The sequence below is a fragment of the Rhinoderma darwinii genome, chromosome 5, assembly GCF_050947455.1.
Source record: "Rhinoderma darwinii isolate aRhiDar2 chromosome 5, aRhiDar2.hap1, whole genome shotgun sequence".
Lineage (NCBI taxonomy): Eukaryota > Metazoa > Chordata > Amphibia > Anura > Rhinodermatidae > Rhinoderma > Rhinoderma darwinii.
The window spans coordinates 344,288,954-344,316,930 of NC_134691.1; the positions used below are offsets into that span (position 1 = coordinate 344,288,954).

Consider the following 27,977-nt stretch of genomic DNA (forward strand, 5'->3'; position numbering starts at 1 on the left):
GAAGGCTCTTTTGGCCATATTCTGAGATTTTGAATAATTTACTACAAAGTCCAGCTACTAACTAAAAACTTTTTTTTTTTAACTTTTGTAACTTTTTTTTGTAACAAAAAACACCCCTACTCCCAACTGAGCAATGAGAACAGACCGGCGACCTTGCTGTAGTCGATAAGTAAGGGTACCCTACCTACCAGGGGAAAAACTAAATGAGACGTGGCATTGTTACCTAACATGGAACTCGGACAGTGGGCAATCTATGGACACAGTAGGGTGATGGCGACCGGGTACTGCGACAGGTAATCGCTGGGCATAGATCACAGCATGGCAGAAGAGCTCTGTGGGTGACTGAACTTATATATTTGATGACCAGTGGGTACCAAAGGTGGTGATCACTGGTCAGTGGGCACAAAAGGGTCAGAAAAGGGGCAGATTGCTGTGTTTTTGTTTTTTTATATACTCTTCACTGTCTTCTCACTGGCAACCATCTCTGACAAGCTATCTGACAGAAATGAACTTGTCAGACCTGGAGATGCTGGCAAAACCAGCCTCCTCCACTGTAATTGGCCAGTCAGTACTAACTGGCCAATCACAGCGCTTGCCAGAATGGGACCATTCTGATTGGTCCTGTGCCGTGAGTCCTGCTCGGCAACTGTTTCTGACAGTTGCGATGAGGATGCTGTCACCATGTCTCTTGACACGGTGACAGTTTAAAGCTTGGGCGTGACTGTGCGCCCGATTGCGGAAAATCACTTTCAATCCGGACGTACAGTCGCGCCCAATCGCGGGAAGGGGTTAAGAAATCAATCAGCACAGATTTTTTGGTACTTGTTTAGATTACAAAAAACACAAAACACAAAATGTCCTCTTCTTCATGCTGCGGAGCGAGCAGAATCATGTGAATACCGCTGTCGCCTGTGTGTAATATGAGGGACGAGACCGGATGGTTCATTTTTTTCTATTCTCTGTATTAAATTAGATTATGAATTATTGAGCAGGACACCCGATTATACACGGATGTGATTTCTATTCCACCTGCAATGACCTTCTCTCCCTGTTTCAAGAAATATGTAATAACTGAGTATGGCTATGAGACTCCCATTTTGTATGGATTTCCATCTTGTGTCTTAAATAAACCATTTAGTGAATAAAAGTCATCTGTCGCTTTAAGACAAGTATATTAATGCTGATTTTGTACGTTCCTTAGGGCTCTTTCAGATGAGCGTAAAACTCGTCCGTGTGCTGTGCGTGAAAATCACGCACAGCACACTGACCCATTGATTTCATTGGGCCATGCACACATGCCGGAGTTTTCACGCAGCGCGTGTCCGTTGCGTAAAACTCACTACATGTCCTATATTGATGCGCTTTTCACGCACCAACACATCCATTGAAGTCAATGGGTGCGTGAAAGTCACGCACAGCACACGGATGCACATCCGTCTGCTGTGCATGATTTGCGCATCAATTCAATTGAAAATAATTTAAAAAAAGAAAGATGTGCTTTACGAGTGCGTGAATAACACATGCCTCTCACAAAGCACACTGATGCATAACGGACCAGATTCGCGCACGTTTTTCACACGCGTGAATCTGATACGCTTGCGTGAATGTAGCCCTCACTAGCTATGTGTCTCTCTGAGTTCTTATCTAAGGGCATGACCACACATGGCGGAATTCCTCCGCAACTGTCCGCATCGATGCCGCACAGAATCTGCGTTGCAGATTCTGCAGCGGATCTGCACAAAATGTGCAGTACATTGATGCGGACTGGCCGCTGCGGACTGCAGGAAAAGTGCTTCCCTTCTCCCTATCAGTGCAGGATAGAGAGAAGGGACAGCACTTTCCCTAGTGAAAGGAAACGATTTTCATACTTACCGGCCGTTGTCTTGGTGACGCGTCCCTCTTTCGGCATCCAGCCCGACCTCCCTGGATGACGCGCCAGTCCATGTGACCGCTGCAGCCTGTGCTTTGCCTGTGATTGGCTGCAGCCGTCACTTACACTGAAACGTCATCCTGGGAGGCCGGACTGGAGACAGACGCAGGGAGTTCTCGGTAAGTATGAACTTATATGTTTTTTTACAGATACATGTATATTGGGATCGGTAGTCACTGTCCCGGGTGCAGAAACAGTTACTGCCGATCGCTTAACTCTTTCAGCACCCTGGACAGTGACTATTTACAGACGTCTCCTAGCAACGCTCCCGTCATTACGGGAGCCCCATTGACTTCCTCAGTCTGGCTGTAGACCTAGAAATACATAGGTCCAGCCAGAATGAAGAAATGTCAAGTTAAAAAAGCAAGACGTATCCGCAGCACACATGACATGTGCATGACAGCTGCGGACTTCATTGCGGAACTTTGAATCTCCATTGAAGTCAATGGAGAAATTCCGCCATGAGTCCGCCACTGCTCCGCAACAGACAGAGCATGCTGCGGACACCAAATTCCGCTCCGCAGCCTATGCTCCGCAGCGGAATTGTACGCATCGTGTAAACGAACACTGCTAATTTAAAGTGAAAGTCAATGGAGAAACGGCTCCGCTGCGGATTAACGCTGCGGAGTGTCCGCAGCGGAATTTAAGTGGAATTCCGCCATGTGTGAACCCGCCCTAAAGTTTGCTGCGGGCAGTGTGTGTTTGACCTTGGAGGTTGCAATTCTATGAAAAACCTTTTCATAGCGAATGAAAGGGAGTGAGATAAGAACTCATTCTAGCCCAAATAAAATGGATACTGTTTGTGGTCTTTCATGAGAAAGAACAGCTCATAAAGATAGTATTGTGTTCTTGCCAGAGATTTTTCAGGTGTTAAGTCTGACAAAGTCTAATGAAGAATTATAGTTTTAAATTTGAAATGTATTGTATGTCTGTGATTGGCTCAATATGAAATATTCTCATTGTATGCTATTGGTTGAATTAGAGTTATTGTCATATTGTCTCTGATTGGTTAACTTCAAGCCTACGCTCTTTTTTCTAAAGATATTATTGTAATTGTTTTGATTAATAAACCTCAGAGGAGTATTTTGAGCATACAAGCAATGTGACTGTGTCTCTTACTTCTCTCCGATATATTGATATGACCTATAATTTGGATCTGGATAAGTTCCCTGGGAGGGTATCGGTTGAAATACCCATCTAAAATTTCAGTCTAATATATTTTGGGCCATGATTGCTTCAACAGTTTGCAGCCACGATAAAAAGTGCTGGTAGCTGTAAATCGCTGGTATGATTACTGACAAAATAAAACAACATTTGAGTGTGTGTGTGTATATATAGTATTGTACAGTACATGCACCTGCACGCTCACATATACACCGATCAGCCATAACATTGAAATCACTGAGTCATAGGCGCACAAGGCTCATTGATGTGTGGGGGAGGGGAGGCTAGGCCGTCTGGTCTGATCTCAGAGAAGATCTACTGTACCACAAATTACTGATAAAGTTACTGCTGACTATGATAGAAAGATGTCAGAACATGCAGAGCATCACAGTTTGTAGTATATGTGGCTGTGTAGCTGCAGACTGATCAGAGCGTGACCGGACCCCTGTCCACCGCCGAAAGCGTCTACAATGGTCACGTGATCATCAGAACTGGAGGATGGAAGAAGGCGTCTTGTCTGATGGATCACGTGTTACATCATGTGGGCAGCCGGGTGCGTGTGCGTCACTTACCTGGGGAAGAGAGCAGCAGGATGCATTATGGGAAGATGACAAACCGTCGGGGGAAGGGTGATGATCTGGGCAACGTTCTTCTGGAAAAACTTATATCCTGACATTCATGTGGATTTGACACGTACCACCGACCTAAACATTGCTGCAGACTCCCCAACATGGCAGCAGTATTCCCTAATGGCAGTGCCCCCGCCACACTGCAGGATAATGCCCCCGCCATACTGCAGACATTGTCCAGGAATGATGAGGAACATGACAAAGACTTCAAGATGTCATCTCCAAATTCCCCAAATCTCAATCCAATCGATCATCTGTGGGATGTGCTGGAGAAACAAGTCCGATCCCTGGAGGCCGCACCTCACAACTTACAGGACGTACAGGATCTGCTGCCAACGTCTTGTACCAGAGGCCACAGGAACCTTCACACGTCTTGTGGAGTCCATGACGATGGGTCACAGCTGTACACGGGCAGGAGGGCGATTACACAATATTAGGCAGGTGGTTGTAATGTTATGGCTGAACGGTGTAGATCCGGAGTATTTTCCAGCGTATGGGCCAAACATGGAATAAAAATAAGATGTGGACCGAGACATCTCCCCTCCCTCTTTCTCACTAAGCTTATATCTGATCTATCTATCTTTGCAAGGCAACTGACTTACTGTTCGTCTGTGTATTTTCCAGACTTTGGTGCATTTCGGAGGGTATTTTATATGGTTATCATCACATTACTCTTATATTGTGTACAGTAGTGGACTTTAACTAATGGTTCTGAAGTGAAACTACAACTCCCAACATGTCCTGACAGCCAGATATAAGTTTACAAGAGAAACAAGTGCAGCATGACCAGCGTGAGGAAATATATTATCTGTAATATGCGGTAGAATATGTTTTTTGCCATAAACAGGAGGATATTTATTATCACCAACAATACTAACGACCGTTACCATCTCCACCATCACCTCCACCATCATCACCATCACCATCACCTCCGGCATCTCCACCATCACCTCCACCATCTTCACCATCACCCCCGCCATCTCCACCATCAGCTCCACCATCACCTCCACCATCTTCACTATCACCTCCACCATCTTCACTATCATCTCCGCCATCAGCTCCACCATCACTTCTATCTTCATCATCACCTTCATCTTCATCATCACCTCCATATTCATCATCACCTCAACCTTCATCATCACCTCCATCTTCATCATCACCTCCACTCTTATCATCACCTCCATCTTCATCATCACCTCCACCATCATCATCAACTCCACCCTTATCATTACCTTCATCTTCATCATCACCTCCACCCTTATCATTGCCTTCATCTTCATCATCACCTCCATCTTCATAATCACCTCCTTCTTCATCATTACCTTTATCTTCATCATCACTTCTATCTTTATAATCACCATCTTCATCATCACCATCATTCTTTCATTCCCATTATCTATCATCCAGTTACATCATAAACAACCATCATCCTCATCATCATCATCATTATTATCCAACATGATGATAATCCTCATAAAGCAATACTTCTTTATTGTCACTCCACATCTTCATCCATCATCATCATTATCATCATTTAGCATGATCTTCATCTTTTTCCTCATTATCATTATCCATTACCACTATCATTAACATCATCACCATTCATTATTTCCATCATCATCCCCATTAATATGTATTCTCATTCATCATTAACCAACATGCTCATCACCACTGTGATCATTCCTCCCCCTCAACATTATCACCATCATCTTCCTTATTATTATCATCACCATCATCTTCCTTATTATCATCATCCCTCACATTTAGCATAATCATTCCTCATCATCATCATCATCATGATCGGAACCAACCTCCTCCTCATCCTAATTGCCACCATCATCCTCCTTAACATCATTAGAACCATCATCATCATCCTTCACATTTAGCATCATTCTTCCCCTTTTGCTTATCATAGCCGTCATCCATCATCCTCTATCCTCCGTCATTCTCCATCCTCATACATCATCCTCCATAATCCATCATCATCCATCATCCTCCATAATCCATCATTCTCCATCATCCATTATCCCTCATCATCCTCCATCATCCCCCATCATCCTCCATCATCAATGATCCTCCATCATCATCCACCATCTTCCATCATCCTCCATAATCCATCATCCTCCATCATCATACATCATCATCATCCATCATCCTCCATCATCCTCCATCATCATCCATCACCCATCATCCCTCATCATCCATCATCCCTCATCATCATCATCATCATCATCCATCATTCCTCATCATCCTCCATCATCCATGTTTCTCTATCATACTCCATCATCCATCACCCTCCTTTATCCATCATCCTCCATCATCCTCCATAATCCTCCAACATCCTCCAACATCATCCATCATCATCCCTCATCATCCATCATCCTCCATCATCCATCGTCCTCCATCATCCTCCACCATCCATCATCCTCCATCATCCATCATCCTCCATCATCCTCCATAATCCTCCAACATCCTCCAACATCATCCATCATCATCCCTCATCATCCATCATCCTCCATCATCCATCGTCCTCCATCATCCTCCACCATCCATCATCCTCCATCATCCATCATCCTCCATCATCCTCGTCATCCTCATCATCCTCCATCATCCATCATCTTTCATGAAGAAAACAAGAAATATAAAGTGTTGCTAAGTTTAGTTGCTTCATTGTTTCCATTGCCCTTTTAGCACCGAGACCTTCAAGAGAATAAAATCAGAAGATTCCCAAGACAGAACATCCATATTATCATAGACAATCTGTGCGGAGACTCATAAAATCACCAAAGTCCGTGTCCAATGGGAAGTGGGAGAAGTAAAGGAGACGTAAGGAAACATGATTTCATGACTTTATTCTACATTATGTCGCCTCGTGCCTCAAAATAAAAAGCAAAGCTTTATTACAACCGAGTGAAATGTTCGCCATAAGCCGCAATCTCCGAGATCTTCTTCTACAGGTGACTGGAGACCTTCACACCCAGATCATCTAAGGTCTGTTATAGTCTATAGGTGGAAAGACAAAGCTGTAACCTCCTGGTAGCCGCCTGCAGGGCTTTTTACTGCATGGCTTCTTACTATTCCTCTTGACATGGACATCCTGAAAGGAAACAGCAAAGGATGATGCACATTGTAGATCACTCGTAAACAATAAAAGTCAAATGTCAAATAAAAGTCCAGATAGCAGCGTCCACGAGACCTCCTGTACCTTACCTCCTCTCCTTATGTCTGTCAGTTTCATCATTTTAGTTTTTATAAAAATTTGTACTTTCCTCCTCAGTGCACAGACTCTTCCTCATCCCAATGAGAGCAATGCCTGTTCCCGGCTCTGCAGCTCCTGTATCCTGCTTCATTTATTATATATAGTTAATATATTTTATTTTTAATCAAACTCTGTATTGAAGGAGCGCAGTGACAGTAATGAGATGCTGTTCGTGTTATTTTACAGCTTGTACAGGGTTAGACACAGGTAGACAAGCAGCCGAGCCTCCCACAAGCTGAGAAAATAGCTGCAGATTTCAGAAGGAGTAGACTCATCAAATCTTGTGAGCGAAGAGAAAAGTTTTATCACTAAAATGTCTCACATCATCATTCGCTAAATTTTAGCAGTGAAATTTACACCAAAAGCTGTTGTGAATTGCATTATAAATGTCGGCCAAAGTCTGAAAATTTTCTTTAAAATTTATTGTATTGTGAGAATGTATAGTGGCCTATAACATCAATAAAAAACATCTACTCAGAACTTATTATTGGAAAGGTTAGGTTTCTGGGATTTCTTGGAAAATAAACCTCAGTTATTGAGGATGGGCCCTGAAGATAATCTAGGTGGGTCTGTCATTGGGTGCTCTGGTTGCTTCCCCTGCCCCAAAAACCTGAAACATAAAATTGCACCCAGGAGCTCTGAGTTGTGTGTATAAGGAATATACCACTTCTACTGACATGGCCGCTTAGGGTTAGATCAGTATAAAGCCACATTTATTAACCCCTATCCGCACCAGGACGTAACTGTCCGTCGTTGCGGGAAGTTACTTCCCGCACGAGGACGTACAGTTACTGAGTTAATCCCGGTGCACACTGTCGGCGACAGTGTGCATCGGGAACCAGGAGGTCAGCTGTCGCCGACAGCTGACACTCCCCTCTTGCCGGCCAGCGGTCCTTTGCCGCTGATTTCGGCGCATTAACCCCTTAAATTCGGCGATCGGGTGCAATCGCCGAATTTTAGGGGTTTCTAACATATCGGCAGACCCCCGTCCGAAATCGCGGGGTCTGCCGATAATTAGTATGGCAAACGGAAGCCAAACAATGGCTTCCGGGTCTGCCATGGACGGAAGCCCATCAGGACCAACCTTCGGCTGGTCCTGATAGGCTTCCTGTCAGAGTGACAGAAAGTCACTGTGCCGTTCCTGTCGGCGACAGTGTGCATCGGGAACTTGGAGATCAGCTGTCCCCGACAGCTGACACTCTCCAGTGTTGCCGATCAGCGGCTCATCGCCGCTGATTTCGGCAATTAACCCGTTACATGCGGGGCTCGATTGCGATCTCCGCATGTAGCGGGTTTGTAGCGCATCAGCAGCCCCGATGCAATCGTGGGGGCTTCTGATGCTTGTGATGGCACCCGGGGGCCAGACAACGGCCCCCAGGTCTGCCATGTATGTCAGCTGTCGCTGCAGAATTTAGTATGTCCGTTAACGTTGGACATTATCTGCATTTGTCTATGAGCTCCAAATTAGTGAATGCTCTCTCAATGGTGGATCTGAGAGAGGCCGGCCGGAGAGAGACCGTGACACGCAGCTTCAGTGTTCAAACGATCTCTGTCCTAGGGGGCGGATCCATCTTTATTTATAGGAAAATGAGAGTAGGTGGTGACCTTGTACTTGCAAACATAAACATTCTATATATGGTAATATCCCAAAACTCCACATATGGTATAATGACAGGAAAGGTGTAGGCTTTGGTTTCAGCCAATCATCTACAAAATGATAATGACTCTGATTCAGCCAATAAGAATTATATCAATGCATTATAATAATTCTTCACCCTCCAAGCCCCAGGTGGCCTGAACCTTGTCCCATGGGAAGACACACATTTCAGATACACAAGATAATTTGTCTACTTCTTATCTCACTAGAGAATGGAGACTGCAGAGAAGTTTAAATTAATTAAACAGAGGCCTGAATCCAAGACTGACTTATGGTAAACAGTGTCATTGTCCATTCGGCCAAGGCTATTTGATCTGCTCCTTAAAAGAGTAATAAAACATTCAATTCAAGAACACTTAACATAGAATTGCTTCAGGACATCTGCTGATATTTACTTTTTACTTATTAACCTCAAGATGGCTCCTTCAGGCCAAAAGATGGATTCCAACGATCCAAAATGAATGCCTACCATACAAGATGGAGTCCATGCAAAATGTTATCTTTGAAACCCATTCTAATCACTTTCACAAAAGCAATATATGTTCACACATATAAAGATAATTAAAAATATTTTTGACACAGCCTATGAGGATCAGCCTCTGCTGATCCTCGTAGACCAACTGTCAGAGTGACTGTGACGTCACACTGATAGTTGGAATACATTACACTACCTAGGTAGTGTAATGTATTCTAGCAGCGATCAGAGCTGCAGGTAAAAAAAAGAAAGTGTAAAAAGTAAAAGAAAAGTTAATAAACAAAAATATAAAGTGTAAAAAGTAAAAAAAAGTTAATAAAAATGTTTTATAAAAGTGTAAAAATAAAAGGTTTTGTTTTCCTATAATAAGTCATTTATTATAGGGAAAAAATGAAAACGTTAAAAAAAAGTACACATATTTGGTATCGCCGCGTTCGTAACGACCCAATCTATGAAACTATAATGTTAATTTTTCCGCACGGTGAACGCCGCAAACAAAATAAACGGAAAACTGTCAGCATCGCTATTTTTTGGTCACCACCCCTCCCAAGATATAGAATAAAAAGTGATCAAAAAGTCGCATTTACCCCAAAATGGTACCAATAAAAACTACAACCTGTCCCGCAAAAAACAAGACCTCCCACAGCTTTTTTGACGAAAAAATAAAAAAGTTACGGCTCAGAATAGCGTGTCCCAGAAAATAAATTATTTTATAGAAACTTCATTTTATTGTACAAACGCTGCAAAACTTAAAAAAATCTATACACATATGGTATCGCCATAATTGTACCGACCGGCAGAATAAATTAAAACGTAATTTATTGCGCACGGTGAACGCTGTAATAAATAAAGAATTTAAAGCGCCAAAATGCTCACTATACCCCTAGAAAAATTCCTTGAGGGGTGTAGATTCCAAAATGGGGTCACTTTTGGCGGGTTTCCACTGTTTTGGTCGCTCCGGGGCATTGCAAACCCGACATGGCACTGAAAACCAATCCAGCAAAATCTGCGCTCCAAAATCCAAAAGGCGCTCCTTCCTTCTGATCCCTGCTGTGGGTCCAAACATCAGTTTACGACCACATATGGGGTATTGCCGTAATCTGGAGAAATTGCTTTACAAATTTTGGGGTGCTTTTTCTCCTTTATTCCTTGTAAAAATGAAAAAATTCTATGTTTCCACAGAAAAATAGGTGATTTTCATCTTCACAGACTAATTCCACTAAATTCTGCAAAAAAACTGTGTGGTCAATATGCTAACTATACCCCTAGAAAAATGTCTTGAGGTGTGTAGTTTCCAAAATGGGGTCACTTTGGGGGGGTTTCGGCTGTTTAGGTACCACAAGACCTCCTCAAACCTGACATGGTGCCTAAAATATATTCCTAAAAAAAGGAGGCCCCAAAATCCTCTAGGTGCTCCTTTGCTTCTGAGGCCGGTATTTCAGTCCATTACCGCACTAGGGCCACATGTGGGATATTTCTAAAATCTGCAGAATTTGGGCAATAAATATTGAGTTGCGTTTCTCTGGTAAAACCTTCTGTGGTACAGATTTTTTTTTATTACAAATGAATTTCGGCAAAAAAAATGAAATTTGTACATTTCACCTCTACTTTGCCTTAATTCCTGTGAAACGTCTAAAGGGTTAAAATATTTTCTGAATGTGGTTTTGAATACCTTGAGGGGTGCAGTTTTCAAAATGGGGTGATTTATGGGGTCTATCTAGTACATAAGGCCCTCAAAGCCACTTCAGAACTGAACTGGTCCCGCAAAAAATAGCCTTTTGAAATTTTATTGAAAATATGAGAAATTGCTGCTAAAGTTCTAAGCCTCGTAACGTCCTAGGAAAATAAAAGAATGTTCCAAAAATGATGCAAACAAAAAGTAGACATATGGGGGATGTGAACTAGTAACTATTTTGTGTGGTATTACTATCTGTTTCACAAGCAAATACATTTAAATTTAGAAAAATGCTAATTTTTGCAAATTTTTGCTAAAATTTGAAGTTTTTCACAAATAAATATTGAATTTATCGACCAAATTTTTTCACTAACATAAAGTACAATATGTCACGAGAAAACAATCTCAGAATCGCTTGGATAGGTAAAAGCATTCCGGAGTTATTACCACATAAAGTGACACATGTCAGATTTGAAAAAATAGGCTGTGTCTACAAGGCCAAAACAGGCTGTGTCCTGAAGGGGTTAAAGGGGATCTCCACTTTGGACAATCCCTGCATGTTAGACGGGTCCCTTGACAATAGGCTGATCACAAAGTGTCTCCCTACTGTAACCTCCAGCCCAGCGATCAGCTTAAGGGTATGTTCACACTCAGTTTTTTCAGGCGTAATTCGGGCGTTTTACGCCTCGAATTACGCCTGAAAAAACGCCCCTAATACGCCTACAAACATCTGCCCGCTGCTTTCAATGGGAATTACGATGTTCTGTTCCCACGAGCCTTTATTTTACGCGTCGCTGTCAAAATACGGCGCGTAAAATGACGGCTCGTCAAAAGAAGTGCATGACACTTCTTGGGACGTTTTTGGAGGCGTTTTTCATTGACTCCATTGAAAAACAGCTCCAAAAATGACCGTAAAAAACGCCGTGAAAAACGCGAGTTGTTAAAAAAACTTCTGAAAATCAGGAGCTGTTTTCGCCTGAAAACAGCTCTGTCGTTTCAGACGTTTTCAGTCACTGCGTGTGAACATATCTTTAATCTGTGGGAATATCTGTTATTAAGTGTTTCATTTTTCTGCAGCGCCAGTGTTAGTAAATGTGGGCCAAAGTCACTGAGGACTAGTATATAGAGAAATGCAATGAGGGCTGTAGATGGAGGATTGCATTTTTTTTTTTAATCTGTAAATTTTACATCTTATCAATAGACCTGACACACCTGATACTTATGACTTTTGGGGATACACGGCTCCAACAATTATAGGATGAAGCCTGCAAAATCCAGACTGAAGCTTGATCTTATTCCGGACGCATTATGAGAAGACCCAACTCAATGGTGTAGAGAATAATGGAGGAAGAAGTGATAAGGAAAGGGGACGAAGAGGACCAGCAATAAGATGGAGGGGGACAATGTCAGTTTTCTGTCCCCTGATACGTCTTCAGATGTCTCCGAAGCTCATGGTTCATGAACATTGAGCTATTGAGTCATCTAAACACCCAAAAGAAAAACCAGTAGTATGATCATCAAAAATAATAAACTGACATGATTAATGTAGAGAGAGGAGTCACAACGTGGTGGAGCACCTCAGCACTATCTTTATGGTTGTGTTACCTTGGTCAGGCTGGAGCAGATTATCTCCTCATGGTTCTCATCACCCAAAACACAAATTTTCTCCTCCTGCAGAAACATTGAATGAAATTATTATTTTCGGGAATGACAAACCGATGATCATTTCATAACTTAATGTTATACTTCATTTTATTGCATATAAAGTGTCTGGCACCACTCAAATATAAATGGCGCAACAAACGCTGCACATCTGTTGTCAATACTAGAAAAAAAAAGGGAAAAAAGCAGTTTGTGCACAACGTATTATTTGCACTCAGGCATGATGAATTATACAAAGACAATATCAATTTATTGAAGTTACTGTATGCAAAAACACAGACACAACAGTTTTACTAAATATGTAAGAAGCACCAAAACACTGCATAACAAATAAACTGTAATATAAACCATGAGACGTCATACCCTCACAGACCAAACCAAGAGCCAGACCAAACCAAGAGCCAGACCAAACCAAGAGCCAGACCAAACCAAGAGCCAGACCAAACCAAGAGCCAGACCAAACCAAGAGCCAGACCAAACCAAGAGCCAGACCAATCCAAGAGCCAGACCAAACCAAGAGCCAGACCAAACCAAGAGCCAGACCAAACCAAGAGCCAGACCAAACCAAGAGCCAGACCAAACCAAGAGCCTGACCAAACCAAGAGCCAGACCAAAACAAGAGCCATACCAAAACAAGAGCCAGACCAAATCAAAAGCCAGACCAAACCAAGAGCCAGACCAAACCCAAAGCCAGACCAAACCAGGAGCCAGACCAAAACCAAGAGCCAGACCAAACAAGAGCCCGAAAAAAACCAAGACCAGACCAAACCAAGAGCCAAACCACACCAAGATCCAGACAAAACAAAGACCCAGAGCAAACCAAGAGCCAGACCAAAACAAGACCCAGACCAAACCAAGACCCAGTCCAAACCAAGACCCAGAACAAACCAAGAGCTATACCAATGCAAGAGCCAGACCAAACCAAGAGCCAGACCAAACCAAGAGCCAGACCAAACCAAGAGCCAGACCAAAACAAGACCAAAGCAAGACCAAACCAAGAGTCAGACCAACCAAGAGCAAGACCAAGCCAAGAGCCAGACCAAGTCAAGAGCCAGACCAAGCCAAGAGCCAGACCAAACCAAACCAAGACCAGACCAAACCAAGATCCTGACCAAACCAAGAGAAAGACCAAACCAAGACCAAGACCAAATCAAGATCCTGACCAAACCAAGACCCAGACCAAATCAAGATCCTGACCAAATCAAGATCCTGACCAAACCAAGACCCAGACCAAACCAAGACACAGCAAAAAGAACAGAAAGTAAAAAGCACATAACATAAATGCTTTATCCATAAGACTGCATGCAAACAAACCCGTCTGACCATGCCTCCACACGCTTCCATTGGTGATATTGATCTTTTACTTATACTGTACATATTTCTTATGTTCGATTTTTCTGGCAGGTGCAATTTGGCTTATTACGTTTATTGGGGAATTGCCTGCATGGACTCTTGATACGTCTTATTACAGAAGTATTTATCTCATGTACATTGCACTTTATTTGATATTTTCGGTGTATTTGTTTGATATATGAGGTTTGGTCTGGGCGGATATGACTTATTATGGTTTATATCAAAGACTATTAAATGTTTTAAAAATAATATATGTCTGTGTTTTGCATTAAACCATCAAATCATTTATCTTTGTACAATGTCTAGGTGCCTATAATCAATTTTGCACCCACTAATTTTTTCTTTTTTGTATTAATAATGTTACATTTCAGTAATGACCAGAAGAACAACTAACTATTAAATAACCAATCCCAGAGATAATCTATAGACAAACATAACGACCTCATCAGAGCGTAGTATCAATATACCAATCTGTTCTCCACATAGACAAAAGGCATAATTAAATATTATAGAAGTTATATTATTGTATATAGGAGCAGTATTATAGTAGTTATAGTCTTGTATATAGGGGGCAGTATTATAGTAGTTATATTATTGTATATAGGAGCAGTATTATAGTAGTTATATTCTTGTATATAGGAGCAGTATTATAGTAGTTATATTCTTGTATATAGGGGGCAGTATTATAGTAGTTATATTCTTTTATATAGTAGCAGTATTATAGTAGTTATATTCTTGTATATAGGAGCAGTATTATAGTAGTTATATTCTTGTATATAGGGGGCAGTATTATAGTAGTTATATTCTTGTATATAGGGGGCAGTATTATAGTAGTTATATTCTTGTATATAGGGGGCTGTATTATAGTAGTTATATTATTGTATATAGGGGGCAGTATTATAGTAGTTATATTCTTGTATATAGGGGGCAGTATTATAGTAGTTATATTCTTGTATATAGGGGCAGTATTATAGTAGTTATATTCTTGTATATAGGGGCAGTAATATAGTAGTTATATTCTTGTATATAGTAGCAGTATTATAGTAGTTATATTCTTGTATATAGGAGCAGTATTATAGTAGTTATATTCTTGTATATAGGAGCAGTATTATAGTAGTTATATTCTTGTATATAGGGGCAGTATTATAGTAGTTATATTCTTGTATATAGTAGCAGTATTATAGTAGTTATATTCTTGTATATAGGAGCAGTATTATAGTAGTTATATTCTTGTATATAGGAGCAGTATTATAGTAGTTATATTCTTGTATATAGGGGCAGTATTATAGTAGTTATATTCTTGTATATAGGAGCAGTATTATAGTAGTTATAACTTGTACATAGGGGAAGTATTATAGTAGTTATATTCTTGTATATAGGGTGCAGTATCATAGTAGTTATATTCTTGTATATAGGGGGCAGTATTATAGTGGTTATATTCTTGTATATAGGGGGCAGTATTATAGTAGTTATATTCTTGTATATAGGGGGCAGTATTATAATAGTTATATTCTTGTATATAGGAGCAGTATTATAGTAGTTATATTCTTGTATATAGGGGGCAGTATTATAGTAGTTATATTCTTGTATATAGGGGGCAGTATTATAGTAGTTATATTTTTGTATATAGGGGGCAGTATTATAGTAGTTATATTCTTGTATATAGTGGGCAGTATTATAGTAGTTATATTCTTGTATATAGGGGCAGTATTATAGTAGTTATATTCTTGTATATAGGGGGCAGTGTTATAGTAGTTATATTCTTGTATATAGGGAGCAGTATTATAGTAGTTATATTCTTGTATATAGGGAACAGTATTATAGTAGTTATATTCTTGTATATAGGGGGCAGTATTATAGTAGTTTATATTCTTGTATATAGGAGCAGTATTATAGTAGTTATATTCTTGTATATAGGAGCAGTATTATAGTAGTTATATTCTTGTATATAGGGGGCAGTATTATAGTAGTTATATTCTTGTATATAGGGGGCAGTATTATAGTAGTTATATTCTTGTATATAGTGGGCAGTATTATAGTAGTTATATTCTTGTATATAGTGGGCAGTATTATTGTAATGGCAGGAAGGAGGTGAAGGGAAAGTGAGCCCTAATCTACCCACCGCCCTGTCCCTGCCTACTTGCAACGACCCGCCCTAGGCGACGAGGTACAACTGGGCGGCGGTCCCTACGCTGTCTAAGTGCACAGGAAAACAAACAGGGAACACGCAAGGGAAGGGGCAGTAGCCACGGAACGCCACGAGGAAACGGGGCGGCGAACGAACAGTCAGGACCAGGACGAAGTGAGTACACCCGAGCGGGCACGGAGACAGAAGCAAGCCAGGGGCAAAGCAAAGCAGGTCAAGCAGAACTGCAGCAAGGCAGAAGCACGGCAGAAGCAGGCTGGAGCAAGCAGCAGTGGGGCCAGGAATCCAAAATAATTACAAGCACTGAGGGAGAGCACAGGGCAGGTAATAAAGGGCAGGGGGCGGAGCTAACTCCGACAGACCAGGCCGCGATAGGCTCTCCCACTCCTGAGCCTGCCACCCTGGTTGGTGGGAGATGGTGTCAGTCGAACAGGTCTGGCCTCAGGTGTGGATTGATTAATCCCAGGAGTATAGCTAGATGAAGTACCTGGCAGATCCCTAACAGCACTCCCCCTTTTATGAGGGGCCACCGGACCCTTACTAAGGGGACCCGGTTTAGTGGGGAAGAGGAGGTGGAACCTCCTGATCAATACCCCAGCGTGAACATCACGGGCAGGTACCCAAGTCCTCTCCTCCGGCCCGTATCCTCTCCAATGGACCAGGTACTGGAGGGAGCCCTGGACCATCCTACTGTCCATAATCTTGGCCACCTCGAATTCCACCCCCTCAGGGGTGAGAACGGGAACAGGAGGTATCCTCGAGGGGGACCAGGACGGGGAGCAGCGTTTAAGGAGGGAGGCATGGAAGACGTCATGTATGCGAAAGGATGGGGGGAGCTCCAGACGGAAGGATACAGGGTTGAGGACTTCAATGATCTTATAAGGTCCAATAAATCGGGGAGCAAACTTCCTGGACGGGACCTTAAGGCGCAAGTTCCTGGACGACAACCAGACCAAATCCCCGACGACAAACCGGGGGTTAGCAGAACGTCTACTATCCGCCTGAATCTTTTGTGCGCTCTGGGACGCCTCTAGGTTCTTCTGAACCTGGGCCCAGACAGTGCACAGTTCCCGATGAACCTCCTCTACCTCAGGATTATTGGAACAACCAGGGGAGACGGAGGAGAACCTTGGGTTAAACCCGAAATTACAGAAAAACGGGGAGACCCCTGACGAGTTACTGACCCGGTTATTCAGGGAAAATTCAGCAAGGGGAAGGAATGAGACCCAATCGAATTGACAGTCAGAGATGAAACACCTTAAATATTGTTCCAGGGATTGGTTGGTCCTTTACGTTTGGCCATTAGTTTCGGGATGGAAGGCGGAGGAGAAGGACAGATCAATCTCCAACTTTTTACAAAAAGCTCTCCAAAATAAGGAAACAAATTGTACCCCTCTGTCAGAAACGATATTGACTGGGGCCCCATGGAGACGCAGGATGTGTTTCACAAACAAAGAAGCTAACGTCTTGGCGTTAGGTAGCTTCTTAAGGGGCACAAAGTGGCACATCTTGCTGAAGCGGTCGACTACCACCCACACCACCGACTTGCCCTGAGATGGAGGCAAATCGGTGATAAAATCCATGGAGATATGGGTCCAAGGTCTCTGGGGAATGGGCAAGGAACGTAGTAGGCCCGCAGGTCGGGACCTAGGGGTTTTGGACCTAGCGCAAACCTCACAAGCGGCGACGTAAGCCCTAACATCTTTAGGCAACCCAGGCCACCAATAGTTTCTGGTAATGAGGTGTTTGGTGCCCAAGATGCCAGGATGACCAGATAGAGCGGAGTCATGGTTTTCCCTGAGTACCCTCAGCCGGTATTGCAGGGGAACAAACAGTTTGTCCCCAGGGACGTTCCCGGGAGCTGCACCCTGATCAGCCGCGATATCAGAAGCTAAATCAGAATCCGTGGCAGAGACGATTATACCAGGGGGTAAAATGCAAGCAGGATCCTTCTCGGAAGGAGGATTGGCCATGAAACTACGTGACAGAGCGTCAGCCTTAATATTCTTGGACCCAGCCCTATAGGTAACCAAGAAATTAAATCTGGTAAAGAATAGTGCCCACCGAGCTTGTCTAGGATTAAGCCTCCGGGCCGATTCTAGGAAAACCAGATTCTTGTGATCCGTAAGGACCGTTACCTGGTGTCTGGCCCCCTCCAGGAAGTGCCGCCACTCCTCAAAAGCCCATTTAATGGCTAGAAGTTCGCGGTTGCCAATATCATAGTTACTCTCCGTGGGCGAAAACTTCCTAGAGAAGTAAGCACAGGGGCGGAGATGGGTGAGGGAGCTGGTACCCTGGGACAAGACGGCCCCCACTCCCACCTCGGAAGCGTCAACCTCCACAATAAATGGCTCCTCTTGGTTGGGCTGAATCAGCACGGGGGCCGAGATAAAGCACTTCTTGAGAGTCTCAAAGGCCTGGACGGCCTCAGGGGGCCAATGGAGGACATCGGCACCCTTGCGGGTAAGGTCCGTAAGAGGCTTAGTGACGACCGAGAAGTTGGCAATAAATCTCCTGTAATAGTTGGCGAACCCTAAAAAACACTGTAACGCCTTAAGGGAGGCAGGTTGGACCCATTCCGCCACAGCTTGAACCTTGGCAGGGTCCATGCGGAATTCATGAGGAGTGAGGATTTGCCCTAAAAATGGTATCTCCTGTACCCCAAAGACACATTTTTCAGTCTTAGCAAACAGATTATTCTCCCAAAGGACCTGGAGCACCTTCCTGACATGCTCCACGTGGGAGGACCAGTCCTTGGAAAACACCAGTATGTCATCAAGGTACACAACAAGAAAATTACCCAGGTACTCTCTCAGGATTTCATTAATAAAATTCTGGAAGACAGCAGGGGCATTACACAACCCAAAGGGCATGACCAGGTATTCGAAATGACCCTCGGGTGTGTTGAACGCAGTTTTCCACTCATCCCCCTCTTTGATGCGGATAAGGTTATATGCCCCCCGTAGATCGAACTTAGAAAACCATTGGGCTCCCTGAACCTGATTAAAAAGATCCGGAATCAAAGGAAGTGGGTACTGGTTCCTTACGGTGACCTTATTCAGGTTACGATAATCAATGCACGGCCTAAGACCACCATCCTTCTTCCCCACGAAGAAGAAGCCAGCACCTACAGGAGAAGTCGAGGGGCGAATGAAACCCTTGGCCAGGCATTCTTGGATATACACCCTCATCGCTTCACGTTCAGGACATGAAAGATTAAATATCCTACCCTTAGGAAGCTTGGCACCAGGCACCAAATCGATAGCGCAATCGTAATCTCTATGGGGGGGCAACACCTCGGAGGCCTCCTTAGAAAACACATCGGCGAAGTCCTGAACAAACTCAGGAAGCGTGTTTACCTCCTCCCGGGGAGAAATAGAGTTAACAGAAAGACATGACATAAGACATTCATTACCCCATTTGGTGAGATCCCCAGTATTCCAATCAAACGTGGGATTATGCAACTGCAACCAGGGAAGGCCTAAAACCAGATCAGACGATAAACCCTGCATCACCAGTACAGAGCACTGCTCCAAATGCATGGAGCCAAACAGGAGTTCAAAAACAGGAGTATGCTGAGTAAAATAACCATTAGCAAGGGGGGTTGAGTCGATTCCTACTACAGGGATAGGATAAGGTAAATCAATACAAGGCATCTTTAGAGACATAGCAAATTCCACAGACATGATATTAGCAGATGAGCCAGAATCCACGAAAGCACTGCCCGTGGCAGACCGGCCAGCAAACGAGACCTGAAAGGGAAGCAAAATTTTATTGCGTTTCACATTAACGGGAAATACCTGTGCGCCCAAGTGACCTCCCCGATGATCACTTAGGCGCGGAAGTTTTCCGGCTTCTTATTCTTGCGCCTGGGACAGGTGTTCAGTAGATGCTTGTCGTCCCCACAGTAGAAGCAAAGACCATTCATTCTGCGAAACTCCCTACGTTGTCGAGGGGACATGGAGGCCCCGAGTTGCATAGGTACCTCCGAGTCCTCCGTGGAGGGGCGAGGAGACGGGACCTCGGGGGGGATCGCAGAAAAGTCAGAGGGGAGCACACTGAAGCGTTCTAGCTGACGTTCCCTGAGACGTCGGTCAAGTCGTACTGCTAGGGCCATAACCTGGTCAAGGGAGTCAGGCGAGGGGTAGCTAACCAGCAGATCCTTCAGGGCGTCAGATAATCCTAACCTAAACTGGCACCTTAGGGCCGGATCGTTCCACTGAGAAGCTACGCACCACTTCCTAAAATCAGAACAGTATTCCTCAACCGGTCTCCTACCCTGACGTAAGGTCACCAGCTGACTCTCGGCTAAAGCAGTCCTGTCAGTCTCGTCGTAAATGAGTCCGAGGGCAGAGAAAAAACGATCAACAGAGGAAAGTTCAGGGGCGTCAGGAGCCAAGGAGAAGGCCCACTCTTGGGGCCCTTCCTGGAGTCGGGATATGATGATACCCACCCGCTGGTTCTCGGAACCTAAGGAGTGGGGCTTTAGGCGGAAATACAGTCTGCAACTCTCCCGGAAGGAGAGAAACGTCTTACGGTCCCCTGAAAACCGGTCAGGTAACTTGAGGTCGGGTTCTAGAGGTGAGGTGAGGGGTACTACTAAAGCAGCGTCACCCTGATTGACCCTTTGGGCCAGGGCCTGGACCTGTAGGGAGAGGCCCTGCATCTGCTGGGTCAGGGTCTCAAGGGGGTCCATGATAGCGTCAGAAATGGTAGACTAGGTAAGGGCTTGTAATTATGTAATGGCAGGAAGGAGGTGAAGGGAAAGTGAGCCCTAATCTACCCACCGCCCTGTCCCTGCCTACTTGCAACGACCCGCCCTAGGCGACGAGGTACAACTGGGCGGCGGTCCCTACGCTGTCTAAGTGCACAGGAAAACAAACAGGGAACACGCAAGGGAAGGGGCAGTAGCCACGGAACGCCACGAGGAAACGGGGCGGCGAACGAACAGTCAGGACCAGGACGAAGTGAGTACACCCGAGCGGGCACGGAGACAGAAGCAAGCCAGGGGCAAAGCAAAGCAGGTCAAGCAGAACTGCAGCAAGGCAGAAGCACGGCAGAAGCAGGCTGGAGCAAGCAGCAGTGGGGCCAGGAATCCAAAAGAATTACAAGCACTGAGGGAGAGCACAGGGCAGGTAATAAAGGGCAGGGGGCGGAGCTAACTCCGACAGACCAGGCCGCGATAGGCTCTCCCACTCCTGAGCCTGCCACCCTGGTTGGTGGGAGATGGTGTCAGTCGAACAGGTCTGGCCTCAGGTGTGGATTGATTAATCCCAGGAGTATAGCTAGATGAAGTACCTGGCAGATCCCTAACAATTATAGTAGTTATATTCTTGTATATAGGGGCAGTATTATAGTAGTTATATTCTTGTATATAGGGGGCAGTATTATAGTAGTTATATTCTTGTATATAGGGGGCAGTATTATAGTAGTTATATTTTTGTATATAGGGGGCAGTATTATAGTAGTTATATTCTTGTATATAGTGGGCAGTATTATAGTAGTTATATTCTTGTATATAGGGGCAGTATTATAGTAGTTATATTCTTGTATATAGGGGGCAGTGTTATAGTAGTCATATTCTTGTATATAGGGAGCAGTATTATAGTAGTTATATTCTTGTATATAGGGAACAGTATTATAGTAGTTATATTCTTGTATATAGGGGGCAGTATTATAGTAGTTTATATTCTTGTATATAGGAGCAGTATTATAGTAGTTATATTCTTGTATATAGGAGCAGTATTATAGTAGTTATATTCTTGTATATAGGGGGCAGTATTATAGTAGTTATATTCTTGTATATAGGGGGCAGTATTATAGTAGTTATATTCTTGTATATAGTGGGCAGTATTATAGTAGTTATATTCTTGTATATAGGGGCAGTATTATAGTAGTTATATTCTTGTATATAGGGGGCAGTGTTATAGTAGTTATATTCTTGTATATAGGGAGCAGTATTATAGTAGTTATATTCTTGTATATAGGGAGCAGTATTATAGTAGTTATATTCTTGTATATAGGGAGCAGTATTATAGTAGTTTATATTCTTGTATATAGGAGCAGTATTATAGTAGTTATATTCTTGTATATAGGAGCAGTATTATAGTAGTTATATTCTTGTATATAGGAGCAGTATTATAGTAGTTATATTCTTGTATATAGGAGCAGTATTATAGTAGTTATATTCTTGTATATGGGGGAAGTATTATAGTAGTTATATTCTTGTATATAGGGAGCAGTATTATAGTAGTTATATTCTTGTATATAGGGGCAGTATTATAGTAGTTATATTCTTGTATATAGGAGCAGTATTATAGTAGTTATATTCTTGTATATAGGGAGCAGTATTATAGTAGTTATATTCTTGTATATAGGGAGCAGTATTATAGTAGTTATATTCTTGTACATAGGGGGCAGTATTATAGTAGTTATATTCTTGTATATAGGAGTAGTATTATAGTAGTTATATTCTTGTATATAGGAGCAGTATTATAGTAGTTACATTCTTGTATATGGGGGAAGTATTATAGTAGTTATATTCTTGTATATAGGGAGCAGTATTATAGTAGTTATATTCTTGTATATAGGAGCAGTATTATAGTAGTTATAACTTGTACTTAGGGGAAGTACTATACCAGGTATATATGTTTATATAAAGGGCAATATGATTAATTTTTTTAGGCAGAGACTTGCTCAGAGCTTTTGTTTCCTTCCTTCCTATTTGTATTTTGGATTCTTATACATGGTGTCTTTTAGCACAGGAGAATATGTTTATACATTATTGTTCTGTACATTTGCTGCAGTTTATTAGATACTTACTCCGTCTGACTTATAATCACATTTCGACAAATCAGGATTGTTAGATTTTAGGCACACGGTCTCTTTAATGATGAAGGTTCTTCGGTTTGGGATTTCATCCTCCTGTCAAAGAAAAAGTGACAATCTCATAATGATCCTGATTTACATTGATTTACTTTGCTAGTCCGACACTTTGCCTAATAAATAGAACACTGAAGAGCTTGCAATCACAATTAATTCCTTTAATCAATAAAATACATCTTTATCTTTTATCTGCAGCTTTTATAGGACAACAATTCTATTTTATATTGAACTCCAATAACTTTTAAAGCTGCAATCACAATTCTGCTGGTTTCCTGATACCCCTGCATTGTGTGACCACAGAAAAATTAACACATCCAAAGCTGAACTGTCACATAACTACCTACCAAATTCCAAGCAGCAACACCTGAAGATTTGCTTTGAATGCGAATGGAGCATAAATGGAACTTTATTTAAATTTCCCTTATATACATAACAAGTTTTAAATAAAATGCATTCTGGGTAAGTCTCTAATGTTTGTACTTTACCTCCAGCTTAGCGGGGGGGAGCTGTTCCAGGGTTTTATATAAGTATGTGACCCCTTCCCTCTGGTTGTAGATATCGATGACGTCTCGTATAGGTCTCTTATTTTGGACGTCAGAGAGACCGCCGTGTAATGTGACAGCAGAGAAGAACAGCAGAGACAGTCCCCAGCTCCTCATCTTGACCTCTCTCGGATGATATGTCCTCTGCACACTTTTAATCCCTTTTTATTCAGCTTCTACTTCTTCATATTCCGGGGTGATGGTGAAATAGATTTTGTCAACCATCTGCAGACAGGAAAGGACAATGACGTGTTATATCAGCTCCTTGTTTATTAAGTGACTCATAATTAATGATTTTACTAAATGTAACCTTTGAGTTACTTATCCAGAACATATAGTATTAGCATAAATAGCAATACCTCAATATAGATAAACTGGCAGCATGGGCAACAACATGGCAGATTACATTTAATGTTGATAAATGTAAAGTAATGCACCTAGGATGCAATAATAGTGTTATTTCAGATACATTAAATGGAATAAGACTGGGGATAACAAGAGAAGGACCTGGGTATTCTGGTAACAAAAAAAGCTAAGCAGCAGCACTCAATGTCAGGCAGCAGCTGCAAAAGCAAAAAGGATTTTAGGCTGTATAAAAAGAGATAAAACCCTGTGATTCAAACATTTTATTAACCCTCTATAAATGTAATATTACCCCCTGTATAAATATTATATTACCCTCCTATAAATGTATCATTACCCTTATATATCCCTTGTAAGGCCACATGAATATGGAATTCAGTCTTGGGCTCCACATTGTAAAAAGGATTTAGGAGAACTGGAGAGGGTTCAAAGCTGGACGACTAGATTATTACATGGGATGGGAGGTGTCGCTTACAATGAAAGGAAAAATTGGGCTTGTTCAGCTTGGAAAAAAGACGTCTTAGAGGCGATGTTATTAATATGTACTAGTATATGTGAGGTCAATACGGAGAACTAGCACATAATCTGTTGCTTCCAAGGAGCCTACAAAGGACCAGGAGACATTCATTGTGTGTGAATGAATGACGTTTCAGACATCACTATAAAAAAGGGTTCTTTACAGTTAGAGCAGTCAAACTATGGAATGCCCGATCCCAAGAGGTAGTGATGGCAGATACAATGTCAGCATTTATAAAGAGGCGAGATGATTATTTACTGACAAATGTCATTAAGGATTATAGCTAATCAAGCAATGAATGACGAATTGATTGAGAAACGTTGAACTTGATGGACCGGGGTCTTTTTTCAGCCTACCTAACTATGTCTAACTATGTAGCTATGTAACTATGTATAACTATGCAACTATGTATAACTATGTAACTATGTATAACTATGTAACTATGTATAACTATGTAACTATATGTAACTATGTATAACTATGTAACTATGTAACTATATGTAACTATGTATAACTATGTATAACTATGTAACTATGTATAACTATGTAACTATATGTAACTATGTATAACTATGTAACTATGTATAACTATGTAACTATATGTAACTATGTATAACTATGTATAACTATGTAACTATGTATAACTATGTAACTATGTATAACTATGTAACTATGTATAACTATGTATAACTATGTAACTATGTATAACTATGTAACTATGTATCACTATGTAACTATGTATCACTATGTAACTATGTATAACTATGTAACTATGTATAACTATGTAACTATCTAATTATGTATAACTATGTATAACTGTATAACTATGTATAACTATGTATAACTATATGTAACTATGTATAACTATGTAACTATGTATAACTATGTAACTTTATGTAACTATGTATAACTATGTAACTATGTAACTATATGTAACTATGTATAACTATGTATAACTATGTATAACTATGTAACTATGTATAACTATGTAACTATATGTAACTATGTATAACTATGTAACTATGTAACTATGCATAACTATGTAACTATGTATAACTATGTAACTATGTATAAATATGTATAACTATGTAACTATATGTAACTATGTAACTATGTATAACTATGTAACTATGTATAACTATGTAACTATGTATAACTATGTGTAACTATGTGTAACTATGTAACTATGTAGCTCTGTATAACTATGTATAACTATGTGACTATGTAACTATGTAACTATGTATAAATATGTATAACTATGTATAACTATGTATTTATGTATAACTGTATAACTATGTATTTATGTATAACTATATAACTATGTATAACTATGTAACTATGTATAACTATGTAACTATGTATAATTATGTAACTATGTATAACTATGTAACTATGTATAACTGTATAACTGTATAACTATGTATAACTATGTATAACTATGTATAATTATGTAACTATGTATAACTATGTAACTATGTATAACTATATAACTATGTATAACTATGTAACTATGTATAACTGAGAAACTATGAGACTATGTATAACTATGTAACTATGTATCACTATGTAACTATGTATCACTATGTAACTATGTATAACTGTATAACTATGTAACTATCTAATTATGTATAACTATGTATAACTGTGTAACTATGTATAACTATGTATAACTATGTATAACTATGTATAACTATGTATAACTATGTAACTATGTATAACTATGTAACTGTATAATTAAGTAACTATGAGACTATGTATAACTTTGTAACTATGTATAACTATGTATAACTAAGTAACTATGAGACTATGTATAACTATGTAACTATGTATCCCTATGTAACTATGTATAACTATGTAACTATGTATAACTATGCAACTATGTAACTATGTATAACTATATAACTATGCATAACTATGTAACTATATGTAACTATGTGTAACTATGTATAACTATGTATAACTATGTAACTATGTGACTATGTATAACTATGTAACCAAATATAACTATGTATAACTATGTAACTATGTGGAAAGTCCACCATCCAGCAGCACCAGTCAAGGTTATGGTGGGTGTGCGCCCTGGGAGCTCGATCACAGCTCCAAGTCTCCTGTAGTCGTACAAGAATAGGCAGCACTATATGTGACTATGTGACTATGTATAACTATGTAACTATGTATAACTGTGTATAACTATGTAACTATGTATAACTATGTAACTATGTATAACTATGTAACTATGTATAACTATGTAACTATGTATAACTATGTATAACTATGTATAACTAAGTAACTATGAGACTATGTATAACTTTGTAACTATGTATAACTATGTATAACTGTGTAACCATATATAACTATGTATAACTATGTGACTATGAGACTATGTATAACTATATAACTATGTAACTATGTGTAACTATGTGTAACTATGTATAACTATGTAACTATGTGTAACTATGTATAACTATGTAACTATGTAACTATGTGACTATGTATAACTGTGTATAACTATGTAACTATGTATAACTATGTAACTATGTAACTATATGTAACTATGTATAACTATGTAACTATGTAACTATGTGTAACTATGTATAACTATGTAACTATGTGTAACTATGTAACTATGTATAACTATGTAACTATGTAACTATGTATAACTATGTAACTATGTGACTATGTATAACTATGTATAACTGTGTATAACTATGTAACTATGTATAACTATGCAACTATGCGTAACTATGTATAACTATGTATAACTATGTAACTATGTGTAACTATGTATAACTATGTAACTATGTATACCTATGCAACTATGTATAACTTTGTAACTATGTATAACTATGTATAACTGTATAACTATGTATAACTATGTAACTATATATAACTATGTAACTATGTATAACTATGCAACTATGTATAACTATGTAACTATGTATAACTATGTAACTATGTAACGATGTATAACTATGTAACTATGTATAACTATGTAACTATGTATAACTATGTAACTATGTATAACTATGTAACTATGTATCACTATGTATCACTATGTAACTATGTATAACTATGTAAGTATGTAACTATGTATAACTATGTATAACTATGTATAACTATGTAACTATGTATAACTATGTAACTATGCAACTATGTATAACTATGTAACTATGTATAACTATGTATAACTATGTAACTATGTATAACTATGTAGCTATGTAACTATGTAACTATGTATAACTATGTAACTATGTATAACTATGTAACTATGTATAACTATGTAAAACTATGTAACTATGTAACTATGTATAACTAGCAGCACTTTAGCCACTGGGTCATACCACTACATCACTGAATATGGGTAAGCAGTTGACTACGACTTTGTCAGGCTGTAGTGATAACTAGGACTCTCTGTATATTTATTTAGACAGGAACTGTGAGTATTTACATCTCACTTTCACTTTTAACTGTCTTTCTGTCCTGACTTACTTTCACTCATATGAATATTGTTCTAAGAGTGATTTTTCTACACTATACACTATTTGTATTAAACTTCTATTTATGTCATGCATTACCTGTATCCATTTTATTAAAATGTACTTCTATTTGATGACCCAGTTAAATATTGTATTTTAGATTCCTATATGTTTTTCAATAAAGATTTTGTACTTCTTTAAACATTTGGATACTTTGGACTCTTTTTTCTCGAGTGTATAAACT

General features: G+C 40.5%; 1 protein-coding gene across 1 annotated transcript; it reads right to left on the reverse strand.

The window, feature by feature from the left end:
- Positions 1-6,554: 6,554 nt before the first annotated feature.
- LOC142653100 (cathelicidin-6-like) lies at positions 6,555-23,517 on the reverse strand. The gene is made up of 4 exons (XM_075828810.1): positions 23,321-23,517; positions 22,773-22,874; positions 12,395-12,460; positions 6,555-6,820 (listed from the first exon to the last, which is right to left on the reverse strand). Exons 1-4 carry the CDS (start codon positions 23,492-23,494, stop codon positions 6,710-6,712), a joined length of 453 nt encoding a protein of 150 aa, XP_075684925.1. The 5' UTR covers positions 23,495-23,517; the 3' UTR covers positions 6,555-6,709.
- Positions 23,518-27,977: the final 4,460 nt, after the last annotated feature.